This window comes from Semicossyphus pulcher, unplaced genomic scaffold (genome assembly GCF_022749685.1).
Source record: "Semicossyphus pulcher isolate SPU_LCO1_2020_fin unplaced genomic scaffold, fSemPul1.0.p SCAF_2, whole genome shotgun sequence".
In the NCBI taxonomy this organism is placed as follows: Eukaryota; Metazoa; Chordata; class Actinopteri; order Labriformes; family Labridae; genus Semicossyphus; species Semicossyphus pulcher.
The window spans coordinates 17,813,160-17,840,256 of record NW_027211693.1 but is presented as its reverse complement, the minus strand read 5'-3'; the positions used below and the strand labels follow the sequence as shown (position 1 = coordinate 17,840,256).

At 41.6% G+C, this 27,097-nt stretch overlaps 3 protein-coding genes across 4 annotated transcripts; 1 reads left to right on the top strand and 2 right to left on the bottom strand.

Moving 5' to 3' along the window:
* Positions 1-656: 656 nt before the first annotated feature.
* ubxn1 (UBX domain protein 1) lies at positions 657-4,442 on the top strand. The gene is made up of 10 exons (XM_069670085.1): positions 657-694; positions 1,271-1,335; positions 1,455-1,508; positions 1,608-1,735; positions 2,177-2,264; positions 2,503-2,694; positions 3,122-3,173; positions 3,265-3,387; positions 3,553-3,736; positions 3,824-4,442. The coding sequence occupies exons 2-10, from the start codon at positions 1,277-1,279 to the stop codon at positions 3,862-3,864; spliced, it is 921 nt and encodes a 306-aa protein (XP_069526186.1). The 5' UTR covers positions 657-694; positions 1,271-1,276; the 3' UTR covers positions 3,865-4,442.
* Positions 4,443-4,672: 230 nt separating this feature from the next.
* Positions 4,673-11,155, bottom strand: LOC138598318 (pre-mRNA-processing factor 39). The gene is made up of 15 exons (XM_069670084.1): positions 11,065-11,155; positions 9,642-9,892; positions 9,343-9,468; positions 9,096-9,214; positions 8,768-8,935; positions 8,340-8,520; positions 8,130-8,234; positions 7,896-8,013; positions 7,648-7,802; positions 7,393-7,519; positions 6,983-7,254; positions 6,594-6,778; positions 6,430-6,504; positions 5,349-5,517; positions 4,673-5,200 (listed from the first exon to the last, which is right to left on the bottom strand). Exons 1-15 carry the CDS (start codon positions 11,120-11,122, stop codon positions 5,129-5,131), a joined length of 2,181 nt encoding a protein of 726 aa, XP_069526185.1. The 5' UTR covers positions 11,123-11,155; the 3' UTR covers positions 4,673-5,128.
* Positions 11,156-11,462: 307 nt separating this feature from the next.
* Positions 11,463-26,451, bottom strand: ganabb (glucosidase II alpha subunit b). 2 transcript variants are annotated; one of them, XM_069669796.1, is made up of 24 exons: positions 26,351-26,451; positions 25,935-26,043; positions 25,692-25,819; positions 25,206-25,385; positions 24,976-25,041; positions 22,097-22,154; positions 21,889-21,970; positions 21,637-21,733; positions 21,356-21,536; positions 21,120-21,273; positions 20,660-20,895; positions 19,678-19,804; positions 19,447-19,526; positions 18,505-18,645; positions 18,134-18,230; positions 17,150-17,251; positions 16,157-16,400; positions 15,908-15,972; positions 15,510-15,586; positions 15,284-15,358; positions 15,079-15,192; positions 14,842-14,951; positions 14,464-14,564; positions 11,463-13,589 (listed from the first exon to the last, which is right to left on the bottom strand). In XM_069669796.1, the coding sequence occupies exons 1-24, from the start codon at positions 26,449-26,451 to the stop codon at positions 13,480-13,482; spliced, it is 2,835 nt and encodes a 944-aa protein (XP_069525897.1). In that variant the 3' UTR covers positions 11,463-13,479. The 2 variants fall into 2 exon arrangements, with proteins under 2 accessions (XP_069525897.1, XP_069525898.1); XM_069669797.1 differs by lacking the exon at positions 24,976-25,041 and having other exon boundaries at positions 26,351-26,442.
* Positions 26,452-27,097: the final 646 nt, after the last annotated feature.

Genomic DNA, 27,097 nt, shown 5'->3' with positions numbered 1-27,097 from the left:
TTTTTAATATTCTGGTTGCATTTGTCGTAATTATTGTACACACATGTAGATACAGATAATAATCACACTCTTAAACTAATATAGACTTTGAAGAAGATCCTATACAGTTTTCTCTTTTCTTTGTCAGCTACCTTGGCTTTCAAAAAACTTTCACCAATCTTTAGTAAGTTTCATATAAATGAATATTGCCCAGGTTAAGGAAGTATCTCGAACACACACACACACACACACAAACACACGAACACATTGAAAAAAAAATCTAAATCTAAACATTGACTGACAAAATTATATATAAGGCATGTAGCAGCTGTTTGTTTTTAAACAGTGAATAAAGAGCACTGGAGGAAAGTTACTCAAGTAATGTAGGCTACTTACTTACATGTTGAAGACATTTATGCTTCACCAGGGTATATCTATTTTTTGATGCTTTATACTTATATACTCTCTACATTAAAGAAGTAAATAGCCTTTTGTTCATAGTACTTCATAATTGTTTTTAATGTACCTTTTTGCAGGTTTAGCAATCCAATAGGAAATAAAACCATATTGTGACTGTGTGAGTATTAATCTAATAATATTAAATACGAAGTTATACCAATCGCCACAAATTTTTTGGGGAAAAAATCGCTATTCTCGTGTTTTCCTCTTTGACCCATGTGGGTTTCCGTACTGCTGAAGCGGTGTTGACTGATGTGTGAGTAGCTAACTAACGTTGTCTTCATGTGTACATTAGCTGATATAACCTCGAATAGAAATAAAATGACACATGTGTGTACATTTACATGTGACATACAAACAAACATTTATAACCAAAGTGATGGAGAGCTTATGAGAGTCCCTGGTCGTCTGTAATCGTCCCAGGCAACGAGGCTTCCCAGCTAGTTGGAGCTAATTTGAACGCTAGCCACATTAATGCTAATTTTAGCACTCAGCATAACGATAGTTATGATATTATATCGCTACAAATATCGAGCGGAGATAGACAAGTATTATGTTTGTCTGCTAGTAAAGGAAAATGAATTATTTCTTCACATAGTCCTATGTTCTGTCTTCAATGGTAATGTAGCTTCTTCACACACGAATGAGCTAGAAATATTAGCTGTTGGCTGACTTGAAATAATGTTAGTAGCTTACGTTAATTACAGTTTAAAACAATTGGGTTAGAAGCATACTGGGCATAGTATTGTGGCTTACCTTATATTTACAGCTTAAGTGATATAAAATATGTCAAAAGTTGATGAATTGCTCGTTTATATATTTTCTGTATCAGGTCAAAATGGCTGAGCTAACAACACTAGAGAGCCTGCTGGAGATGGGCTTTGACAGGAACAGAGCGTGAGTCACATTAAATCCAAAAACTATCCTGATGTTTATAGTTCCTATATTTGAGACTACTTCCAGAGAAATGAAAGTAAAACTGATTAACATTTCCTTCCGCTATCTCGTGCTTTTAGTGAGAAGGCGGTGGCCAACACAGGGAACCAGGGAATAGAACAAGCCATGGACTGGTGAGTCTGTGTTGAACTGCCTAGATGATCATGTTAGTACAAAGTGTGCAAAGCAATTTTGCAACCCTCATGTTTCCTGTGTGATTTGCTTTCCCTCAGGTTAATGGAACATGAGAACGACCCAGACATCGATGAGCCCTATGTGCCACCTGTGGGGGACGTCCTGGGAGGAGCAGCAGACAGCCAGTCTACCACAGATCAGCCAACACTAGCAGACACAGCTGAAGGTCAGGGCGTGTTGTGCTTTTGGGCACTATCAGAAGGGCTCTGATAGTGCGACAGCGATAGTCTGATAGTGGAGGCACACACACAATAGCTTGATTCTATAAACAGGAAGATTTAGTAAATTAAGTGGCAGTTACTGCTAATTTACACTATGATATAATAACAATTGGTTAGTTTCTCTGTTTGTTTCCTTCTGTGTATCACTTTCTCTTCTCATTATCCTTTCATCAACCAATGAGGTTCAGATGGTTGCTTAGTATGTTTCCCTTGTAGTGGTTTTCTTTGACTGCACCGAGAGTTTGAGGTGTTATTGCGTAGGTTTAGTAAGTCTGTTATGTCAACATGAAACTATTGCTTTGATTTGTGGTGGAGAGTATACCACATAAAATGTATCTCAACCTCTGTTTCTTATTCTTTCTCGTGTGTGTTTGTTATTGCTTCAGGGATCGCAGATGGAGACAACCTCATTGAAACCGAGGATGGTGTAAAGAGGCCAATGACGGAGGAGGAACGGCTAGAGCAAGTTAGAAGGTCAGAGTGCACACACCATAGACACCATCACTATTGTGCTTCTCTTCTCCCTTCATAGTAGTGTTGCTTAACTGCACTTATATATCACTGAAAACATAATTTAGTAAATTTTACGTTTATTACTTCTCTTCCTCTTAGAGAGATTGAACAACTTTAATGTGTGAAACAGCTAAAGACATTGCAAATGCCTCTTTCCTTATAAGTAAACTGAAGCCTGTGTTGGTGTCTGTTTTTTTAGGCTAGAGGAATTGATGCGGGTGAAGCAGGCGGAGAGAAGAGAGCGAGAGCGGGCAGAAGAGTTGGACAGGGAGAAGCAGCGGAGGAGACAGGGCCAAGAGCTGCAGCAGATTCGCCAAAAGATACAGGATGATGACATGAAAAAACTCGCTGAGCAGCGCAGGAGAGAGAAGATGGAGGACAAACTGGCAAGGTAGAGTATTGATTAAAACACATCAGACGATGTTTGATATCTAACTGCACTTTCGTAGACCACTAGACTATAGTTCTCTTCAGTTCTTCTTGGAGTAGTATGGAGTGGGTCAACTGTTCTAAAAGATATGAGCTTTTCTCTTATTGCCAACAAGATCTTTAGGAGGAAGGTTTCAAAAAGTAATGTGTGAACCCTGGGTAGCAGATCAGAAAATACAAATGAAAATGAATGGTGGCTTTATAAATATAAACACAAAATGCAGCTACTTGGTTGACTGCAGTCCTGTTTATCCATAAAATATGAATTGGGTGGAATTATTACAATCGGGGAAAGTTCGCCAGGGAATCTTTGTTGAAATGTATAAATCCTTTTCCAAGCGGTTGTTTTTCATGACTCTCACTATGTTGATATTTTTCTGTTTCTCCAGGCAAAGGGTTAAAGAAAAGATTGCACGAGACAGAGAGGAGAGAGCGCAAAAGGTCCTTTTCCCCCTTCACTCCACATTTCTTTTTACCACTTCCATTTGAAGAAACAACAATTAACATGACACATTGTTTTTACCTTGTTTAGTTTGGCGGCGGTGGACCCCCGAGCACAGCTGCGTCGTCCCAACCTCCCGAGCCCAGCCCTTCATCACCCACTAGTCACGGCCCTCCACCCACTAAGAAGGAGTATGACGAGTCCAGGATACAGGTACAAACTTCAATTCATTTACACGACTACACAACTTTTTTATGGTCACCAATACTTCAAAGTAGCATAATGAATATCACTTATTTGAAAAGATGTATTTCATTCCTTTTGAAACTACAAATCCCAGCACTAGTTTAGACTTTGTTTTACCTCTTTACTGTTAAGGTACGCCTGCTGGACGGCTCGACCATCACGACAGTCTTTAAGGCCCAGGAGCCTCTTGCAGCGGTGCGCGTCTACATTCAAATGAACAGTAACACACCCGAGGGTCAGGATTTCACGCTGCTGTCGCCCTACCCCCGTCATGTCTACACCGAACTGGACATGGAGAAGCCCCTCAAAGAACTGGGTGAGCTATGTGTTTTATCTTCTGTATGGACCTAAAGACACTCTGTACCTGACCTCTATTTTAAGACTTTCCATTCTGTCGTTTTAGGTTTGGTGCCTTCAGCTGTGCTGGTTGTTACCAAAAAGTGAGAACAGGAGGACCTGCTCTGTGAGCCTACCTCACCCCCTCCACATCCACACGAGACACCAGACACAGACTGATCCAGGAGCAGACTCACCACCCTGTAGTATCACTCAATAAGCCAGCTAACTGAACAGAAGCAGAGAGCTGCAGTTTCAGGCTGCGCTCAGACGGTGTTTAACTACTCTTTTAGAACTTAGTTTTGTGACAATGAAAAACTAATTGGTTAACTCACTGAATGATGCCTTTAGACATTCTGGCCTGGGCGACTGATGCTCGATATAGATTGGTTTGTGTGCAGTGAGATGGAGAGTGGCTTTTACTTTTTTATGAGCGATGTGAAGATAGCTGGCTTTAGACAGATACTACTTCATGGTTTCAACAACACATTTATAAAAAATCATACAGAACAAAAGAATTCAATTTTATCCTGATCCTTAAAAAGTACCGAACGACACACCCGACTGGTTCTGATCTTCCTGATTTTGTGATATTCTTTGCAAGTTTTTTTATAAGTTAAAATATATTGACAATGATGTCTGCCTAATCACCACAAATCTACTTAAAATAAAGTTTACTCTGAGAATTATAATGGTGGACTGCATTTTCTACAAGTCATACATAATTAAATCTTTTGCATTTTCAGTGAAAACAGGTGGGAAAAAACTGATTTTATAAGAACTTAACTAATCTGGGCATTTTTTCCTCTTATTAATTCATACACAAATAATAGAAAACCACTCAGACAGACCTAGAAGATGTACTTGCCTCTTAGGGTTTTGGCAAAAGTGTAAGCAAACACACCGCACACGAGAGTTCTTTTGTGACACACTATAAAACAACTTTATATACATTAGAAAAAACAACAAATATCCTACTCTGGAATGGTACAAAATGTCAATCATACATCAGCTGTCAAGTTGGATAACAGGATCAATTTAAAACATGGACAAAGCAGTTGCAAACAAATACAAAAATATTTCTGGTTAAAATGGAGACACAGATGTGCTGAGCTTTCCACCCGTCCCTCAGAATCAACACTGAAATGACACAACGTTAAAAGAGCTCCACTCCAGATGCCCCTCATTGAAACAAATCCAGGACAGTGAGGTAACTCAGAGGAAGGACGGAGAGGAGAGGATGCTGGGACTGAATTTTTGAGCAGGTGGGCCCACAGTACAGGAAAGTTCAGTTTGTTGTTCAGCTGAGAAGTCTTCCTGGGTCAAACAGCTTCCTGTGGCCTTTTTGGTGTCAAAGTCTATGTCAACTATTTTAGCTGGGAGGATAGTAGCCTTGATTGTAATTCCAGGTGTTCTGGTAGCCGTAGCTGCCGTACTGTGGTTGCTGGAAAAGAACACAAATATAACTTATTATACCAACCCCCAGTCTAATAAAGAGTCTGTTTATTTCCCATTATATTGCAGCTGGATAGAAACAATCATCTTGTATTTTTTTTATATTTTACAGTCTATGTTAAAATTTGAAACTGTACCTGGTACCAGCTGCTGTATCCCCCGTAGCCGGACTGTGTGCTCATGTCGGAGCCTATCACAGGAGGGGGAGGTGTGGTGATGGGGACGTGTGGCATGGTAGCTGGGACTTCAGACACGGCACCAGCAGAGCCGTCATCACTTTTGCTCAGCTTCTCTGGGTCCTCGTCTCTAAAAAATCAAAATAGTAGAAATTATCTTTCCAGGAATAAATGTAAATGTTTTTTAAACAGCAGACTTCAAGCCTTATTTTATCTGAAACAGTTGTCCCAGTTTGGTGAGGTAAAAACTTTATTTTACACTGCTTGCAGAGTTGTTTTAGAACCTATTTTATTCTTGCACTCAATAATAGACAAAATGTCTCTGTAAGATTATAATTATTTAATGCCCTGTACATGAACATTAAACGAGGATAAAACAAAATTGTACTGATGACACTCCAAGTGCATGCCTTTAGGTTAAACACTGCCTGTTTAAAAGGGATTAATAAACAGATTTTGCCATGTTCTATAAGGACATACAATTGGTATTGATGGTAAATGGTTTTAATTGAAGCAACTGTGTGATAGATTAAAGAGAAAGCTGAGTTCTGTCGGTTGCAGAGCTGTGACAGCAGTGCCTACATGTACCAGGATGCATTGCACACAAGCCGTTACAAGCCTGGCTCTGCTTTATTTCTTCAGCCATATCGTCGACTCAAATACAGCTGGATATCCGAGTCAGCCAAAAGACTATCAAATTGGTTCTCGTTCATAACATTCATAATCCTTTCATAATTTAGGATGGCTTTGGCAACTAGTTTGCAATACAAGTAAAGACGGAAACTAGAAATCTAAACTAAGTTCTTCAGGGCCACAAATTACATCAAATGACCGCTGGTGGTAAGAAAAACATGTTGCTGCTGCAGCCAGCAGACACACAGAACATCTGCAACAACTGCAGGTGTTTCTCGTACTGTATACTTGACTTGAAACGGTAGATGTGAAGTTCAAAATAGGCAAACAATCAATTTAAACACTGCCAGCTGAAAAATGTTTCCTCTGAACTAAATTGATACATTTTTGAGTCAGTTTCTCCTCTCACCCGTTCTCTGCTCCTCTCTTTGTTCCACCCAGCTCCTTCAGAAGTTTCTGGTGCTCTTCATACACAGACAGCACACTGCAGAGGACATTAGACAAAGAACAAGAGATGATGAATGGTTTGTTAGGTACCATTGGAGTTAACATGACCAGTGGATGACTTCTGACCTCTGGATAGAGTTGCTGTAGTCCTCTGCAAACTGCAGGCCTCTCTGTGACAGGAGGATCTTGGTGTGTGGAGCCAGGGGAGCTGCCAGGGCCCGCGTCACACACTCCTGCACCGCCTCAGCTGAGGCCCAGGGGTCCCCAGATACCTCCAGCTCCAACAGGTTCAGGTGCAGTTTATCATTGTCCTGATGGAGAGGGAGGAAAACTAGAGTTAATATGCATCTTAAATCATAGCTTTTAACTAATCTGCAGTTTTGGTGTAATATCTGTGTTTGTGTGAGATGTAAATAACAGTATAAATAACATATATTCAGAAAATCAATGACTAAGAGGTAAGTGTATTAATCATTTCTTGACGTGATGTTGTATATGTCGGTTAATGATCTCACCGGACTGATCTCCAGCGCCTCCTGTAAAACTCTGCGCGCTCTGCTGGGGTTTCTGCCCACTTTCAGCAGCAGACGAGCCAGCTTGATGGAGTAGAAAGCGTGTAACGTGGGCTTCTCCTTGGACTCGGCCACCGCCTCCTGAAGCAAAGCCTCTGATTGGTCCAGCTGGCCCGCTCGTCTCTCTAAAGCCGCCCTGCGAAGCCGAACGACTGCCAACCCCGGCAGCGTTTTCTCCAGAGCCTCTAGTACTCGCCGAGCCTCGGTTAGGTCACCTGGTAGAGAAGTGTAAGAGTTAGATACAAGTTCTTCATTTCAGATGAGTTTATAATTAGGTGTAGCTGCTCATGTCAAGACAATTAACATATCAAAGAAAAGGGAAAAGAATAGTGTGTGTTTTCATGGTGTCATACCGTGTCTCTCCTCGAAGGTGGCCCACTGCATGTGGATGTTGGGTTTGTACGTCAGGTGGACCTCACAGGCTCGTTTGAAAATAGCCCGCGCCTGGTCCACGCTCTGTGTCTCCAGGTACTGGGTGTACTGATCGACAAATTCAAGATACATGCACAGTGAACATTAATATGCATTAAAAATTGTAATATTGTTTTTATTGTGCTTTCTCTTAATGTTGGTCTCACACACACACACAAACACACTTATCTCCTTACCCTGATCCAGAACTCCTCATACAGGGCGCAGGCGATCAGGCAACGCTCAAAGAGGATGCGAACCCTATGGTCGTCATGGGCGACTGCAGCATCCTCTGATGCCTCTTGTGGCTGGGCTTCGACCTCTGACCCCTCTGTAGCTGCCTCGTTTGGATCTAGAAGAAGACAATGTTGGAAAACTGAGGATTCTTTCATATGTTTGAAGGATTTTTGAGAATGTACGATACAGCTGACTCTTATTTGGTCACCTGGGGAGGGGTCTTTTGTGTCCTTGTTCAGCTGAGCGATCTCCCAGTCCAGATAGGAGTGCCAGGCCCGCAGCTGCAGACGGTCAAGTGGCTTCACGTGGAAGTATGGACGTTTGATCTGTAGGCCGAAGAAAAGGAAATCAGTTTCTGGAGAGGCAGCTAATGAGGTTGAGTATCAATAATAATATTTGATTCTTTAAACAACAGAGGAGAGTAGAAAGAGAGAAAACTCACAGCGTCTTCAAAGTTCCATCTCTTGCGGACTTCTCCCTCATTATCCTGGTACACTTTGTCCCTGCAAACCAGCACTTGTTCTCTGATCTTCTGCATCAATTCCTCCTGTACACGGAGATAATTATCACTTTGATGTCACTTTAATTTGTGTTGTGTAAATACATCATTAAACTTTTAAACCGAGTGTGAGGCAGCCGGATGTTTACTTACTGTGTCTGTTCCTTCTGGTGTTGCAGGCTCCTCCTCACCTGGCGGTCTCTCCTCCTCCTCTTCCTGAGCCTGTTCAGCGCGCTCTGCCTTCTGACTCTGACGGCAAGATGTCCTCAGCTCCTCGTACTCCTCCTGGGTGAGCACCTCTTTGGGCTCATGGCCGTTCAGGTGTTCCTTGAACCTGACAGAGGGCAGAAGGTAATATGGAGGGGGACACAAGATGAGATTATTGTGAGAGGAAAAGAGCAAAAGTGGGAAAAATAGAGAGGAGGTGTTGGAGTAAAAGGAGGATACACAAAGGACCAAAGTTGATTTAATGTTTCCCTCAGAACTATTAAATAACATTTGCATTTCAGTCTTAATTTTGGCTTAGAATATTATTCATTTCAAGAAACCTTGATGCCCCATGCGTGCGTGCCTGGTCTTACTTGTCGTAGTGGGTGTTGTAGAGCTGAGTGGGGACTTTAAGGACTCTGTCCAGGACGGCTGTTGCGTTCCTCATGTTCCCCTGCTCCTTCTCCCACTCAATGTAAAGATCCCAAAGCCGGTCTGAGTGGAAGTCCAGACCCGCTGCTACCACCGCATCCTCAAACACACTTGGGGTTGGGATTGGAAAATAATTAAGACATGACTATGGCTTTCACAAACACAAAAGTTTTGGGGTTTTCCTGGTATTTTGTTAAATACCAGTTAAATATGTAACTTCATTATGTGTCCTGTGCATGACATAAAACACTAGTGAGGGTGTTCTTCTACCTGCGAATCCGTACAGGCGACTCAGGCAGGTTCATGTCAAGTGTACCCAGAAGCAGATTGATGTAGTGGATCCAGAGATCGACACTAAGAGGGATTGCCTGGAGACCCTGTATACAAACCTGACACAACACACAAAAAACATGAATATTAGCTCATAAAAACCAGTGAAAGATACTTCCTTATTACACTTAAAAGCATTTGTTATGGTGTGCGAGAGAAGAATCCCACAATTGTAGATCTTACGTACCTCCTCTGCTTTGTTGTTGTACCCGGCACGTCGCTCCAGATCTGCAAATTTCTTCCAGTAGCCATAACACAGAGGATAGCCAGTGAGGAAGGCCTCTAGTGCTCTGCGTGATGCTGTGATGTGACTCTGAGAAGATGAGAGAGAAAAATAAAGTCCAAATGTTACATGAGGCTACAGCAAGCCAACACACCAAAGATGGCCTTATGTGGATGCTAAAGGGCAACATTTTGAAGTTTAAGGTGGGAATGTTTCCTTTGTATTTCTACTCAGTCTCTCAAGTAAAAATAGCAAACACACACCTCTTGCTCGCAGTACTGTAGAAGGTCTGTCCAGCTGGTGAAGTCTTGAGGATTGTCATGTGCGGCCTTCCACAGTCGCTCAAAGTCAGCGGGCAGTTCTCCCTCCTCGTCTTCTGCAGCTTGGGGCATAGTGAAGGAAGCCAGGTCGGGGCCTACAGGGGCCTCAGGTGCCTCAGCTGCACTGCCATTTTCCTCTGACATTTCTTCCATCTCAATCGGAGGCGGCACAGGAACCTCAGAAGCCTCCATGGCTGAGGACAGAGTAGATAAAGGGTAAATAACAGTCCAATTTATATATAAAACACAACATAATTGATATCCAATATACAGATATGCCCTTGTTCCAACAACTTCTCAACAGAACTTTTGGCATTCTTATTAACCTACCTGAAAATATATTGATTTTTTTAAATCTTTGGAGCCTTACCCAGTCATAATCCTTACTTCACATGAAAGTCTTGAACTTAATGATCTTGAGGAATGCTCACAAAGGAAACACAGACACTTGAGAACTTCTGTTTTACATTTTTGTTCTATCACTTTGTAAATGATAAACAACAACCACAACAAAACTGTAGCACTATACATACTCAATGTTTTTTATATTTGGGAGAAGCACTTGAGGATTTGTGGCATTGAGGCTTTTTTCAGTAGGTCAAAGGCATTTGGAAAAATGCAAACAACCTCCATAGGAAATGCTGTGTAATAACATTTACAAACTTTCTGTCTTTCATAGTGTGAAAAACCCACTTTCTACCAATGTTTTTTGAAAAACTAGAAGTAAACCAATCAAACAGGCTTAAAGCAGTGCTCTCATTTTTGAGATGCAGCTCAAATCCAAACAGTGTTGTGTGAGTGATTTGTCGTAACCCAAATCTCTAAAAATTATATTAGGTGTCAAATAAATATATAAAAATCTGAAACCAGTTTTGGGGCAAAACATGAAAGTAAAAAGACAACAGCCCTTTTTTTGTAGTCCATACGAGACTTAAACATCATTCATAACAAAAACAAAAAAGGGAATTTAATGCGTTTAATGTTGAAACACCTTTGCTCTACACATGCAGGTGTGTTTCTTTCATTCATAAAAAGCTCATTGCACTGAGACTCAATAGACTGACTCTAGTGCCATCAAGTTGTTGTGAACATAATAAAACTGATTTATGACTAAAGTCTATAAACAGTCGCACTGTACATTGTTAAACATAGGAATACAAGTTAGTAAAAGTTAGTAAAGACACCACTCTACTGAGTCGTGGTGCATTGATGTCACGTTAGCCTAGCCTAGCCTATCATGGTTGCCGTAAAAACAGGTAAGGTCGGAGCCTTTATTTCATATACTTGCACATGAAACAAAAGCCCAGCAGTATCTTTTAAACAACGAAATGGTGTATTTTCAATTCATTTACGGTAATAAAATTACCTGAGGACTCTGTAAGCTCCCCGTTGCCGCTCATCTCCTCACAGCCTTCCGCCGCCATGATGGAAAACGTTTTGCTGACGTCATCCAAGGGCGACGAGACAATGCTCTACGTTTTCAAAATAAACACAAAACGTTAGAAATAAAAATATTTCTACAGTATACGAATACAACTTTTTTAAAGAAACTTTTTAATTTACTAATACTTACTATAATACTAGTAACAACCAATTGTTTTTTCACTGCGAATAAAGTAAATAAGAAAACATTTAAAATACTTCAATTTTACATCTTTATTCTTAACTTTAAATGAACAATGTTTACATCACATATTACAATATGTTAGTTTGATCAACCTCAACCAGTAGTTTTTGTACTACTTCCTAATTTACTGTAATATTTGTACACATATTTAGGTGCTTATGCTTTGTCAATGTATAGACACATTTTTAGAAAGCTATTAAAACCATAATTTGTTAAACAACTAATTTACTTAATTAGTAAAAGACTCATCAACATGATAACCCAAGATTTCTTTGTGACTCTTTATAGCTTTTCTGCAATGCATAATATGTCTTCGTATTTAACCAGATCCAGTATTGATTCTTCTCGATATATCTCAGTTTTTGGACGCAACAGGTTGACCATTGCCCCACATTAATTTTTGATGAGTACTTTACTAAGTCAGTCTTTTACAGCACTTAATTTAACTGCTTATTATTATGCCCATGCATGCAGCACTATGAAATGCTTTTTGTTCTAAAGTTAAATAAGAAAATAAGAGAAAGAGGTTGCTTTAAAGTATTTTTCCACCCAAAATCTCTTTTTGAAACCAGATTTGCTTTTAGAAAAATCTGAACAGACCCAAACAGGATTATCAAAATATGACTGATGTCGCAATAAGAGATGTAGTTAGGAAAGAGGAAAGAAATGTCTCAACTCATCTGAAACAAAACCAGGGACTTCTTTTACATTTGGTCAACTTTATTTTCACTTGGTCTCATCTTTTTGAGTACATCTGGCAATTTGGATTGACAGTTGAAGTCTGTTCCTTCACTTTCGTTTCCACCAATTCAAGCCATCACCAACAAAACTGTAGCAACACGTACATTTATAATCATAAAAACAATCAAGGAGACAAACTCTTAGAAAAACATAACCCCTAAAAAGGTCAGGTGATTTGACTAGTCAGGACACAATGCAGGGTCTCCAGAGAATCATTTAAACATTTATGACTGATCAGCGGTCATCAAGCGTATATTTATTTGTAGGAGAAAATTATCTTTGCTCGTGAATACACCGTTCAATGATTAGATGTGACCTTCTTCTATAAGATCCAAATGACTAAATGGAAATCCTGCACTTTTCTGATATAAAGTAACACATGAAAATCTAAACAACGTTTAAGTACTCTATCTTTCTCAAGTGCATTAAAAATAATCTAGTAAACAATGCTGGGAAAAGAATTTAATAAAACAAAGAAAGCACAGCTAAATCAGAATGATCCACAAACATCAGTGGTTCAGTTCCCCTGAAGCGATTCCCATTGCCAAGTTTGCCCAAAACAGCAGCTTAAACAGCCCTCTCTTTTTAGCAGTTTAACAGCCTGATTACTTCCACAGTGAAGCGATGATGATGAAACATTTCCATGCACACAAATTCATTACTGACAAATTCAGGGAGAGGCTGAACAAGAATGAACTGGCGAAGAATGGTATGATAGATGATGATTCCTTTCCATTTGGTGGCATCAGGACGATTCAAGTAGGAATTTTGTAAAGCCACACAGCTGATTGTTGGCAAGCACTCCACAAATATATGAAATGTGGCACGAGCAAAAGAGAGTTGAGCTCTAAGCTGATTGAAGTGCTTGACTTGAAAGACAAATGGAATGAATTTTAGAAGAGCATCAAGTCAGAGACATATATAGGGAATCACCAGCAGGTGGAGCGTGTGCTTTGAATGTGAACCTTCATTTGAAACTAATTTTTTTTTCTGCAGCAGACAACAAAGTGAATGATAACAAAAAAAGACTGAATGTTTTCTTTCTAAAGCCCAAAGATTCATTACAATGACTTGAGTTGCTTGGTTGTCATCTATCAAAATGTGACAAACATAATTATCTATCTAGCAGTAACCCTTTTTGTTAGATATTACAGTGTGCCTGAACACAAGAGGGACCTGGCCGAGACGTTACATGTTTCAGTTCAACTAACAGGTCTACATGGGTTTATGTGTTTGTTTGCAAGGATGAAAACTGTGACTAATATGTATTTATGTTCTTTATAATCCATGTTCGCTATCCTGTCGCCTTGCTTTTTGTTAGTTGTCAGTATCAGCGCCTTGTATCTTCTCTCTCCTCCTGCTCAGTCATGTTCAGTCATTTTCTCCTCTTCCTGCTCCTCTGTCTCCCAATGGTTACTGAAGCGTCACGGTCCAGTCCACTCCTGCATTCATGCCAGGCTTGCGGAGCGTCAACACTGACATGGAGGCATCAAAATCAAACTCTACCTGGCTCTCCTGGCCATCTGCAAAACACAAAGATAGACAGTATTAAACATTGTCCTAGAAAGGGGAGAAAAAGTAAGTGAAGGAGTTTACATGATTTGAGATGATTATCTCAGTCTGTGGTAGTAATAATAATAAGGTGGGACCTTGCTATGTTCAAGACTCCTCAGACTGCTAAGGAATGAGTGTGCCTCCTCCCATGTGGCATGACTCATCAAGGCTCTGAAGGCAGTCCATGTGTGCAAGCTGTACCAAGATGTTCTCTGACGTCAGATTTGTAAGAACAACTGAGTTTATTGTTCTCTCTCTCTTTCAAGTTTATTTTTTCTATTTATCAAAGTGTAAATGGAACCATATTAAAAAGATTTACCACATTACGGTTTAACAGATAATATATTTGTATTCCTGAGGGTGCAGTTTTAAGGGCAAGTTGAAGCCAGAGAACAACCACCTCAAGGAAACAGCACCCAAGTTGAAAACCCTCACACTCTAAGCCATTTTGAAGTGTGACCACAGCAAACCTTTCAAAGCTGTTTTCTGACATACTTTCGTACTTTAACTTCCCCAAACTGAAGAAGTTCAAGTGGACACAAAGTGTGTTTTAGCTTTAAGGTTGAGCAAAAACATCTGGTATTAAGTCACACATGAACAGCTAAAAATAAATGCCTTAGTTATTAGAGCAAGTTACAATCTACTTCACATCCATTCAACCTCTGAACCGTTGTATTGACCATGAAACTGTTCGGAAAAAAACGGTACAAAACCTGCTGAACTAGCTTGTTAAATTTCTTGTGAAATAGCTAGAGGCCATTTCAACAGAGCATTAAGTCTGTAACTTTTGATGGATCAATCTGTAAGAGGGAACATGTCAGAAATGCTGTGCATGGCACTCACCAGGAGTCTTCAGGGTAACCTTGCTGGGCTTACTGGCTCCCAGTATGACAATGCGTTCAATCCAGGAGCGGGTGGAAAATTGGGCATCTGGAGCCAAGTTACTGTGGGCAGAGCAAAAACATGGATTTAATATGCAAGTGGATTTGTAACACCTAAACCTCATCTTAACCCTGTTCTTTGTGATGCCGTTTTTTTTCCATTTTGCTTGTATTGTTTCAGCAGCTTTAATTTATTCACCTGTTTTACTGTGTTTCTATTGTGGTTTCACTTTATTATTGTCTGCACGTGACACCAGAAAGATCTGCTTTATAAAGCAGGCAGATATTTAGCTAAATAAAAGCAGGCTTTCTATATAAAAACGGAACATTCATCACTCACACAGAAGAGAGGATGTTGTTGGTGAACGACAGCCGTCTGTGGATGAACTCCTTCTTGTCATAGTTGAAGGTGTGGCCATCATCTATGTAGAGATCACCCACTGCAGCTCTCTGACAAACAAAAGGCCAAAGCTATTAGTTGGAAAACATGCAAAATGACAAATGCAAACATGTCAACAAAGCAGTGGATGACATTTTTGTCTTGCAGCCGTCATTGGAGATTTTACACTTGAGTTACCTGGAGGTTAAGAGCCACATGTAAAGTGTAGGGATCATTCTCCATGCAGGTGGAGGACCTGCGAACTCGAAGCTTCCTGGGAATAATGGAGCCGCCGCGCTGGAACACCGGGATCTGAAAAGACGACAGTGTGTTGGATATTAAATCTAGGGGAAAAGAGGACAAACAATAACAGTTAAGGCTGATTGTCGCCAGTGTATCTTACAGAGCTCATGGTGACAGGGATGTACAGGTTCTGGGCCCCGTTGTGCTTCTGGAAGGTGTGGACGTCAAACCAAACCTGAAGAACACACAAAGGTTAAAGAGGTCACCTGAGTCTGCAGCCATGTTCCTGTCAACATATTTTATAGCAGCACTTTTCTTTGCAGAACCAACACCAGAAGGAACACAACAGTGAGATGTGTTCAAGCCTCTGAGCTGCGTCCTCTTACCTCATCTTTGCCAGGCAGGTAGGCGGTGACTCCCCTGGATCCCTCCTCAGTAACTGGGTGCACCAACAAGTCTCTCCCTGCGGCAGAGTTGAGCAACATCAGTGGATCAGATTATCTTTTTCAATCACGTCTGACATACTGTAATGAGTGATTTAAAGCTGTCCTTCTAGTTTGCCCTTTCAGCTGTTCCCACACTTCACAGAACACATCCCACCATTTTGTCACAACAATTTACAGTCATCTGCAGAGATTTAGACAACTGAGCTGCAGAGATTCTGCTTTTAATTCAATCAATGGTTAGCGTCAACTTTTGCCATCAAACATTGATGTTTTTTAAGTAAAACTTTAAGTAAATTACCAACAAAATTCAGGGAAAAAAATTGTGTTTTGTGTCTCACCGATCAAGAACTCGTCATCCAGAGCAAAAGTAGCAGGATCCTGAGGATACTCCACCCACAGCGGTCTGCGACAAATATGTACATGTGAGCAGAGCTGAGTAACATGATTTAACAATATGTGCATTAAAACATATAACTGAAATCTGCAGAGAATTAAAAGCAAAAACAAAATGTATTTTGTGCACTGGGATAAGCTGTTTTTTTGGTTATACTGTAACTTGAGGTAAAATCACTCAGTCCAGTCCTCACCTCATGACAGGCTCTCCGGTCTGATGCGTGTTGTAGAACTGCTGGTACCAGTAGGGCAGAAGCGTGTAGCGTTGGCGCACGGCCTCGCGGATCAGCGCAGTGTTTTCTGGGCCAAACAGCCAGGGCTCACGGCGGGGTGTGTCCAGGTGGGCGTGAGCCCTGAAGAACGGCTGGTAAGCCCCCGTCTGGTACCAACGCACCAGCAGCTCAGTGCTTGGAGACTTGAAGAAACCACCGACGTCAGCTATGAGACAGATGGGGTCAGGGTCAGGGTCAGTGTCAGGTCGGCCTGATATAAATAAAATATCATGGAGAAAAAACACAGCCAGACAGAACGATCTCTGTAGAGCGTCTGATTTTAGAGCTTGTGGCCGAGAGTGGAGGGGAACTAATGCATGCTTTGACATACAACTGATCTGATCATGAATACGAGCTTCATACTCATACATGTTACATTTAACTGCACCAAGATTACCCTGGCAACCTGTGTGCTCACCATGGTAACACCTCGTGCAGTTTGATCAAACGCTCTGGGGGGTGTCCGAGTCAAATAATCTTTAGTCTTCTGATTTAAGCAATGAATTTCTTCTATTCGAAAACCTGTTTTAGAATCACAATCCTGCGTCACTGTTACATGTTAGTGTGAATAATAATGCATATTATTAACCCTTTCATGAGAGTTACATTTAAGCTCTAGAAAGGGTAGAAAAAGGCATTTAAAGCAAAGATCTGCTAAACTATAAAACCAGCTGAAACTGTCCAAAGAGAGAGCCGACTCTTGACCTAATAAATACTAGAAGCATTTTGTTGCTATTAAGACAAGGTGCTGCAGAGCTTCTGTATTAACTTCTGAAAAATATATTCAAAAACCAGCGCTTGAAAACAAAACCAGTTTAAAATTCAGCCACAAAACTTTTCAGCAGTTGGTTATTGATGTTAACCAGAGAGACAAAGTCCTGGTGTATCAGCAGACTGAAGCTTGATAACACTCACCACCACAGAAAGAGATTCCAACCAGGCCCAGGCTCAGACACATGGGGATAGAGATCTTCAGGTGATCCCACTCAGCAGCATTATCTCCTGTCCAGACAGCACCTACAGACACAAACAAATACACTGTTATCAGCCTGAGGTCCAAATACTCTCCGCATACTTTCTCCTTCGTCTAGAGTTCGTACTGCAGCTGCCGTAACAAAATATGTACTTTGTTTCTTTTCGAAGTGTGAATTCAATTGGGACATACTACTTTAATCTAAAATGCACCTTAAGCTTTGACCCTTTTTCGCTGTCCACCGGGGTCAGCCCTACACATGGGTCTGTATGTGACTGACTGACTGAATGAGTGAGTGACGGTACTTTCAGAGCCACAGAGAGAGAGAGTTGCGACATCGCAATGGCGGATCACGGAGCATATTGGACCTCCACTGACGCGACTCTGTCTATACGGCTCTGGATACTTTGTTCAGGGAGTAGGTGGGGCTACTCCTCCGCAGTCCTCACCAACGTCCGCAGCGCGCACCTGCTTTCAAACACGTTGTCATCGGCCTCATAAGGACAGTCCTTGTAACACATTGCCCACAAAGCGCACATTGACCTGATGCGGTCAGCCACATACTAGGTTTTGATCTAGTCTTGTTCTAATACATCTGGTGTAGTCAGTAGTACAAAATTTGAGTATTGTTTTTTGTAAAAAAGGTTGCCTTGAAGATACAAAACACCATTTAAAGAGATGCATCTTCTGCTGCTTAGAGGGCTGAGGGTCAGAATGACCAAAAACACATGCGGTCTTCATACTGAGAAAATGCAAGCAGATGTAGGAGGACCCCCCGTTCTTCTTTGCACACTGCGCTTTTATTGAGCATACTAAATAGTAAATGGTTACAGCCTCAAGTTTCAGTGTTTAAATAGCTGTACACAAAAGGTTTAAAGCACATCACACAACAGTGTTTAAAAAATCAAAAACAGTAAAGGTCTCACCGTAGCGCTGTGACCCAGCAAAGAAGCCTCTGGTCAGGACAAACGGTCGCTCAACTCCTCCTGACCTCTGGATCAGACCCTCCGCTGTGGCCATTTGCTGTCGGTTGTTCACAGGATAATTAGTGGAGCAGAGGAAACATTTTAACACATATAATAATTTCAGAGCATATTTTGATTCTCGTAACATGTTGTACTGTTTTCTACACTACACACTATAGAGGAGGCCTTTAATCATATCTATAATCATGTATAACTACTTAACCAGAATTAAGAATTAAGAGGATGAAATGCAAAGACAAAATTTTCTTCAACTGTTTAACAGGAAGGCTCACTTCTTTACACAAAGCCACAGACAAATTGTGTTCACTCACCACATAGAAACCATATATGTTGTGCACGTCACGGTGCTCCCAGGCTCCATGCATCGCGTCTTTATGCATGGTGACCTCCGGCCCATTGAAGACCGACGGCTCATTCATGTCGTTCCATGTATAAAGGTTCTCCATAGAACCCTGGATGGTGGACAGAGATTGTAACTTTGAAGGCCAGACCAAACATATAATGCAAAAGCACCATTCTATATCATATTATATTGTTTTTCACACGCATAACAATTCAGTCAGTGGCTAAAAGCAGAACACTGTGGGAGGAGATGTGACTTTTATTTGTTTATTCTCTTGTGAGAGATAACTACAACTAAAGGATCCAAAACGTTTAGTCCCAGGAACTATTTCCCAAGGAACTGAAAGATTCCTGTTGTCAGAGTTTCCACCACAGTCTAAAAACCTGAGAGGATGAGCTAAATTAGTCTGTGTGCAAATGCAATGGCTGTTTCTACAAGATATTTTTGCACTGAACCATACTACAGTGTCAAACTGTGTCAGTCCAACGCTCATATACTCTTTAAATCCCGTGATATGTCAAAGAAGGAGGAAAAAAAAGAAAACATATTTAAAAAAATGGAGTGGTATAAAAAGCTGAGACATCAGGACCTATCATATGCTGAAAGCCCAATCTCTGATTTTTCAGTGGTTTTGGAAAAGTACTCCTCCCATCCCGAGTAGGGACTTTTTGAGGGTTGAAATAATGTCCAAGTGAGTTCATGTCGACCCTGGGCCCTATGGAGGAAACACACCTAACTCCTTCAAAGGGTCATAGTCCCTGAGGAAAGTTCCTGCAGTGAGACTGCAGTTAATGACAGATATTTCCCATCCTAGCAAACATTGTCCTTTCTACTTGCAAACTGGCACACAGCAACAGCAACACGCTAAATCTGAGTGTGTAACTATATAGTTACTGTCCTCGAGTCTCACCTCATACTGATCGTAAGCAAACTGAGCGGCCCACCAGGCTCTCATGTCTTCACGAGTAAAGTCCGGATAGCCGGCACTACCTAAAGGATATCATCCATCCCAAGAAGAAAAAGGAAGGACAGAAAGGAATGTGAGAAATCATCAAGAACACAGTGAGAAACACGATTAATCCTGTTCATCAAGAGTATTTATATATTAATTGATTGATGAGTTGAGTTGTCAGCCTCTTACCAGGCCAGCACCAGCCCTCGTAGTCTCCTCCATCTTTGTTCTTAATATAGAAACCCCGCGATTTGATGTCATTATGGATCTTGTAGTTGCTGTCTACCTTAATATGAGGGTCCACAATGGCCACCATCTATAAAAAAAAAAATGAGAGAAAATTAAGCAGGAAGTCTAACAACAAACAAACACAAGTAATTTGTACACAAGTAATGCACATTTACACAAGTAATGCACATTTTTCAAATCTTAACAGATGTTGAAAATGTGAGAGACGCCAGACATAACAATATATAATCATGGATTTAACAGTTTTGCTCCTGTAGTGTGTGGAGAGCAACAATTAAGCCAAAACAGCACACCACACACTAACAGATTAATTCAGCAACAACCAGAGTCCGACTCTCAAAACTGGAAATCCTGCAAAACTCTTGCGGTCAAACGAGACTTTAGCGTAAACAAACATGGCGGACGACGGGAAGGAATTGGTGATGAAAGTTTTTGGATTTTTTACTGAAAATTCAGAAAGAAAAAAAGAACAAACTGTGGATGAAGTGGTGAAGACGGCGTGAACATGGGCTGTACATGTTACTTTATGCTTCAAGTTTGCTTTTGTCGCCATGGTGATGGTGGTTGTGCTTCCTTCTACGTTCCACGTGATTATCCACAGACTGCGTGCTCGGGTGTCCTCGAGGTTCCCCCCCACACAACAGAATAACGGATCGTAAATATTGAACATTTAATATTTACGATTTGAAATCGGTGCGGCCGCGACGGCCTTCCGAGCAGATCGGGGGAAGTAAAATCACTCTTAACAGACCTCACACCACGGGAACATCTGGAGAGATCATCTTTAGAACCACCCAAAAATCGTGGCTTTGTTTACGATTATCGGAAGGGGGGAATTGGGCCCAAAATCGGCCCGATTATCTTGTAGTGTGTACCCAGCTTAAGAGAGATTACAAAATAGTAGATTGTTTGTCATCTGTACCTTGCGTTTCTTGTCCACAAGACCCTGCAGCATCTCCTTTGGTGTTGCAAACTTGTGTGGATCCCAGGTGAAGTAGCGCTTGCCGTCTGTGTGCTCGATGTCAAGCCAGATAAAATCATAGGGGATGTCGTGCTCATCGAAGCCCTCATCCACGGCCTGCACATCTTCCTGGTCATTGTAGTTCCAGCGGCACTGATGGTAGCCCAGAGCAGACAGCGGAGGGAAGGACTGGGTGCCTGAAGGACAACGTAAGGAGAAAATTAGTGGGTAAGTCAAGCTGTGGTGCACAGTGAAGTATAAAAATAGACTTACACTAGAACTGAACCTGTATTTTTAGTGTTTAAACAACGTGGCTCTTTGTAATAAAATATGAGTACATTTCACTCTCCGAGTTCTGGGAGAACACAGGAAATAAATCATGAAGTGGGTAATGAGAATAGCCCATCATCCCTCGTCCTACCTGTGAGGGAGGCATACTGAGAGAAGACATCTTTGGGTGTCGGTCCGAGCATAATAAAGACATCGATGATGCCACTTTCAGAGATCCAACGCACATCTGTCTGTGGGGTCTCACTGGAGCCCTGCACGTAATCCAGCATTTTCCCAAATACAGTCTGGAGAGAGACAAAAGTGAGTTAGCTGGTGAAGCATTAAAACAGTCCCAGGAAACACAAAGGAAAAAGAAAAAGGACATACCTTTCCTGCTGTGTTGGAGCTGATATCCACCCAGGTCTCAGCAGCATTGAGCCAGAAGATACCCGTGGTCCGCTGGGGGTTGTGGGCCAACATGACAGGGACAGCGCCGTAAAGGGCCATAGGGTTGTACAGCTCGTACTGGAACACATCAAGGTTGTAGAGCCGATAAGGATCTCCATTCCTGAAACAGAAAAACTTGACTTAATCCGATGCAAGATGTTTAATGCAATGTGTAACAGAAAATCCATGTATGTGAGATATGACTTATTTTTGACACTCACTCTGTTGTTTTGAGCCTGAGGGTGTCTGCGTGTTCAGGAATGCCATAGACATGCTCCACCCCAGGCCATGAGAAGTCTAAACTAATAGCAGATGGACCTGTTAGGTGAGAGACATTAATTAGAATTCATGAAGAAGTCATTAACCAATGTGTTTTTATATTAATCAAATAACAGTCACATTGACAGTATACTACTGCGGAGCTGCTGTTTAAGCTCAAATTAACCATAGCTTAAAACAGAAGTAGGACTCACCACTAGGTTTGCTGTCCGAGTGCGATTTAAATGTTTCCTCCCACATACCGTCCTCGACTTTCTCTTCCTCTTCTTTTGCTGTCTGAGAGGCAAATCAGGAGAACAGCAAACTGAATATGATCCCATTTCAGACAGGCTGATCGTAGACGTGGCGTGTTAAAAAGAAAGGGAGAAGGAGGAAAAGAAAGTATATTTTATGCTGAAGTACCTCAGCCTGGTTCGCCGGGTCCGCCTCCTCTTTCGTCTCTCCCTCTGGCTCGGCCTGACTGCTCCATGGCACAAAGAACGGAGGAAGAGGTGAGGATTGGAATATGAGAGAAGGAAAATGTGTGTCACTTTCACAGAGTCATGCCAATTTGGGACAGGTGACCAAATATGGAAGTATAATTAAACTATGATAAAAGGAAAAGGACATACGAATGGGGAGGTTGGTGAATGCCCCCTGGCTACACAATGATAACTAACAAATGCTCTAAATGGTCTTCAACTCTAATGACAAAGGAGACTGAGCAACTCCCAACCTTGTGGCTATTTCAAGCTAGGCATTATGGGACAGGAGCTCTAGAGGCCGCGGCATGTAACACCCACAAGGCTCCTTGCAGAACCAACTGGCACTCAGCGGATTCCCCATATGCACGGTGTAATCAGGGCCTTGAAATCCACTTCAATGTGAACTACTACGATTTAACAGTCACAAAGCTGTGGGGTGATCTGCAGCCGCCGACATGACAGAGGCAGTGGTGCCAAATTGAATTTTGAAAGCCACATGTTATGTCACATTCACATTTCAGCAGAAAAACAAGGCTCCTGTGTTATGGGCTGTTTTTTTCTCTGCACAGTATTGCCGGGGGGAGTTGGTCTGTACAACGAACTACAGGGCAAACAGTAAATCAAAGTACTCCCCCGATGAAGCACTGTATACTGTTATAGATGGTTTAAAAAACAAGGATAAAAAATGAAGCACAACCCGAGGTTAAGTCCACATGTTCTTCTGCTTCTTACTTGTCAAAACTGGGTGGCTACATTACCCACAATGCAACTCGACTGCCACCATTTCAGTATCCGGCCCAATCCCAATCTCCACACTCACGTTCTCATGGACTTTGAGGCGCGTTCCCGGTAAGTGTGCGAGTTCTCTGAAGTGGAGTTTTCAACGCCAAATTACGGACTTTCTGCGAGTCTGCGAGTGCAGACTTTCCTGTGGGACTTACCCAGAGTTCAAAGCGAATTTGGTGACGTATACAAACGCGATTGTCCAGCCCCCCACTAAACGTTAACAAATGTCTGTACATTGAAGAAGTATTCAATAAAGTTTGAACCAAAAAAAACTAAATGTAAACAACGTAAGCATGGACAGTGACAGAACCGCAAATCGTGTATCTGTAAGTGACAACAAAAAGGCCTTTGTGACTTTGGATAGCTTGTTAAAATATGTGAACACTGTAAGACGCACAAATACATGCTGGAGGTCGGCTTTTTTTCTTATTAGATTTAATGGTGCATCTGGTTTCCAGGCAACTTGTGATGCCATGATAGTGTGTCCCGTTGTTCATTTATAAGCAGTTCTCAAACCCTCTCTGACGCACTGCACGCCTGACGTCATTAAAGTCCGTGAGGGTTCGGTGCTGAGGCGTTCGGGTGGAGATTGGGATTGGGCCGCAGATTTGTTCTGCTTTAAACCACTAGCCTCGAGGAGGATAAGGAGATGAGGACCCAGCTTTAAGAGATCAGGTAAGCTCGCTTGGCTCTTATGTTTTTCATTTTTAAACTTACAGTCGTCAACCGCACACCGACACCGAGTCAAATTACATCATGTGAGGCGCAACTCCCTCTGGAATCCAAAACAGCTAGTGCTATGTTCATAAAAAGACGGACGACATGACAGCTCCCTAAATGTTAAGCCAAAACATTTCGAGCGCCTGTCAAGTTTATTTTTAATAAGTTATTTGATGCTGTAAAAATGATGATTGACAGCTCTGTTAAACAATACGGCTCCTGGCTCCGACGTCACCATGGCAAGATGGCAGCACCTATCACTGGGGCTATTTTGGCATCACTTTCGTACAATGAGAGCAGATGGAGATGCGTCGTCCATCTATATATACAGTCATTGTTTTTTATATATACAGTAGTACAACCCTGAACATGGCTAGTAACAAATAATGAAGGCTCATATTCTGTCCTGCAAAAAGTTTTCAACATGTTTAAAAATGGACATTTCCACTGAGTAACGCAACTCTATTTATCCACCGTAAACATCAGCACAGGGCTCTACAATACTCCACAGACAGGAATGTGGGAGACATCTACAAAAGCTGTTTTTCCGCAGTAATGAGAGTATGGCTTTACAGCTCAAAGAAAATGTCAAAATATAAAGACATTTTACGAATAAAACTTGAATGCAAAGCGAAGAATAACCACAAAGAGAGAGATTGCTGCTCAGATTTAGAACTGCACTGCATTAACTACCAGTAGATAAGACACAAACCATTAGGTGAGACACAGACATGTGTGTTAATATCGAAAAGCTTTCCTTTATCTTCCCTCTAACTGGCCCACACCTGCTGCCACCAGTGTTATTTCTCTATATAGCAGTTAGCTTCTACTATCAACAGTCAGTCATGCAGGTGCAGTGTTAGATCTGCTGGAGTGACAGTCTATGTAGGTGCATGATTTTTAGTTAATAGTGCACCGATCTGACCAGACAGTGGGGAACACTTAAATCACTGGTAGGGACAGCTGTCCCGACATCATTCAGGTGAAAGTGTTTTTGTTTTTATGATCAGGATGATTTTTTTCTTTGTTTCATGAAATAAGACCAGAAATCAACACACAAGAGGCAATTACTGCTCAAACAATCCTTCAACAGCATGAGGATGATAGCAGGGGGCCGGACTGACCCCTTCAATCTGGACGGAATTAAACACCAACACATGCAGACACTCACCCACATCCTTCTCTCACACTCGCATGTACTCCAGGGTAAAGACTTTACTCGGTGTGATGGGAGTCCCTACATTTTTGTCACTATTGGCAGCATTAGCACAAGGAACAGAATACACACTTACAAATCTTAAGGGTCTTTACCTAGTGAATACCCTCTTGATATTATCCCACAGGCTAGCCACTGTGCTAGTTACTTTATAGGAGAAACTAGGATGATAGGGAGAAGAGGACAGAACAACGAGTCAGAGACAATACTCAAAAAACAAACCATTTCATGGGAACAAAAACAGAAAATCATCCACTGAGTGAGGATGTCGATTAAAAAGAGAGGGCTGGCATTTTTAAATGTGTGTGCATGCGTGGTTTCTCACGTGTCCTTGCGCATCCTCAGGTGCTCAAAGGCGAGCAGGCCGCGTGAGTTCAGCGACATAAGCACTTCTCGGCCTTCCATGATGTCCAACCTGAAGGGCCTGGCGCTGACGATGACCCTCTGAGACTCGGCGCCCAGGGACAGCACCACCCCGTTCTCATCCTGAGACAAGAGTGAAAGGCTGAGGCAGAGAGAGGAGGGGAAGAGGAAATTAAAGATTTGGTAAAGAGAAAGTGAAGAAAAAGACTGAAGAACTCTGTTGTTAATATATTTTCATAATATATTTTCTTCCTGTGAAATGAGTAGCATAATCTATTTGTAATTTCAGGCTAAACTTGTGAAATTGAAACTCAAATAAATCAAACTGGCAGAATTACACAAACAATTTGAGTTGCCTTTTCAAACTGCTTTGCCAAATGTAAATCTTCACCCAGCCATAAATCAATGGTATTTTCCACGCAGTCAAAAACACCATTTGTAAACTTACGGCTCAGTAGGTGGCTCCCTGATGAGCACGTCTGGGACCTCATACCGAGGCTTCAGCGGCTTCAGCTCGTTAATCTTCACCCTTGTCATGTTTCCCTGGAGGCGATAGAGCTCGAGCAGCAGACGCACCTGTGACAGACAAAGGTAAGCCGAGGTAATTTAAAGTAAACCTACAAGATCTGTTGTTAAGCAGTTAGTCCCTGTTGTTCCCCCATTCTGAACTGCTTGAGTTTGTGTGATTTACCTTATTGTTGTCATTAATGAGCTGCAGGGTGAGTCTAGTGTTGGTCAGCTCCATGGTCTCCAGCAGGGCTCGATAGGGAGACTCACCAGGCTTCATCGCTCGCTGACGCCTGGTTAAAGTTGAGTGGACACGAGTGGCACATTGGTAACTGTGTGCTTTTCTTTGGCAACATTACATTTAAATAGGGCTGGGCAATATGACAAACATTTACACAGGATTACCCAAAAATAGGCTTTATCATGTGGTTATTTCATATAGACTAATCATTTGTTTAATTACCAGAAAACATGATATATCGTGATATCGTTATCAAGATACGAAAAAAATCATATATCGTGATATTGGCTTTTTGCCATATCGCCCAGCGCTACATTTAAGTATTCAAATGTGTGTTTTCTAATCTATCTTTCACTTACTTGCAGAAGGCACTCTGTTCACAGGTCTTAAAGTTGCCTTTGTCCACAGCCCATGTCCCACTGAGGCACACGGCCAGCCAGAACACCAAGACAGTTGCCATCCTGTAAAGCAACCAAGGAAACAAGTTAAGGATAGATAATGCTAATACCAGTCACTTCACCAATACGAGTTCTGTTGAGCAATGCCTAAATAAAGTACAAACACTTCACAAGCAGGCCTTGAAAACATTGGATAAAAAGTCAAAGTCATACCATCATTGTAACATTTTAACCAGATATGAGTTCTTAACCTGGGAAACCATGATTAAATCTGGCCTATTTACATGATGCATTCGACCCTGTCCCTTTTTTAAATAACTCAAAATCAAATACCCAAGAGGACCCCAGTCAATCTACAACACACATACAGAAGTTAAACATGTACAAACTACACACAGCCCCGGACTTTGATCTCTGTGTAGTGGTAAATGTGTCCCAGATTGTGAGGCACCGCCAGAAAATGTCACAGCAGCTACATGATTTCCTGTTTTCACATCCTGCTGCAGCTACACAGTTTGCGTTTACTCACTTTTAAAACACTATCCAGAGCCTAGTTTTTAATGCTGGACTCCGATACCACATCTCAAGACATATTTCCAGTCTTCATTTGCCTGTCAAAGCCGGGTGATGATGTGATGTGCTTGAACTGATGCCAAGAGATAGCATTAGTTAGCTAACGTTTCGGGTAATGCGGGCTACATTTAGCTA

Excerpts from the sequence above, each read along its gene's own strand:
- ubxn1 (XM_069670085.1), top strand. The coding sequence starts at position 1,277 with ATGGCTGAGCTAACAACACTAGAGAGCCTGCTGGAGATGGGCTTTGAC. Across the intron at positions 1,736-2,176 it reads ACTAGCAGACACAGCTGAAG|GGATCGCAGATGGAGACAAC; the intron begins GTCAGGGCGTGT and ends TTATTGCTTCAG. Across the intron at positions 3,737-3,823 it reads GAAGCCCCTCAAAGAACTGG|GTTTGGTGCCTTCAGCTGTG; the intron begins GTGAGCTATGTG and ends CTGTCGTTTTAG.
- ganabb (XM_069669796.1), bottom strand. The coding sequence starts at position 26,451 with ATGGCAACTGTCTTGGTGTTCTGGCTGGCCGTGTGCCTCAGTGGGACA. Across the intron at positions 20,896-21,119 it reads TCAGTATGCCTCCCTCACAG|GCACCCAGTCCTTCCCTCCG; the intron begins GTAGGACGAGGG and ends GTTGTCCTTCAG. Across the intron at positions 18,646-19,446 it reads TTGCTTACGATCAGTATGAG|GGTTCTATGGAGAACCTTTA; the intron begins GTGAGACTCGAG and ends TCCACCATCCAG.
- LOC138598318 (XM_069670084.1), bottom strand. The coding sequence starts at position 11,122 with ATGGCGGCGGAAGGCTGTGAGGAGATGAGCGGCAACGGGGAGCTTACA. Across the intron at positions 9,215-9,342 it reads ACAACAACAAAGCAGAGGAG|GTTTGTATACAGGGTCTCCA; the intron begins GTACGTAAGATC and ends GTGTTGTGTCAG. Across the intron at positions 5,518-6,429 it reads AAGAGAGGAGCAGAGAACGG|AGACGAGGACCCAGAGAAGC; the intron begins GTGAGAGGAGAA and ends TTGATTTTTTAG.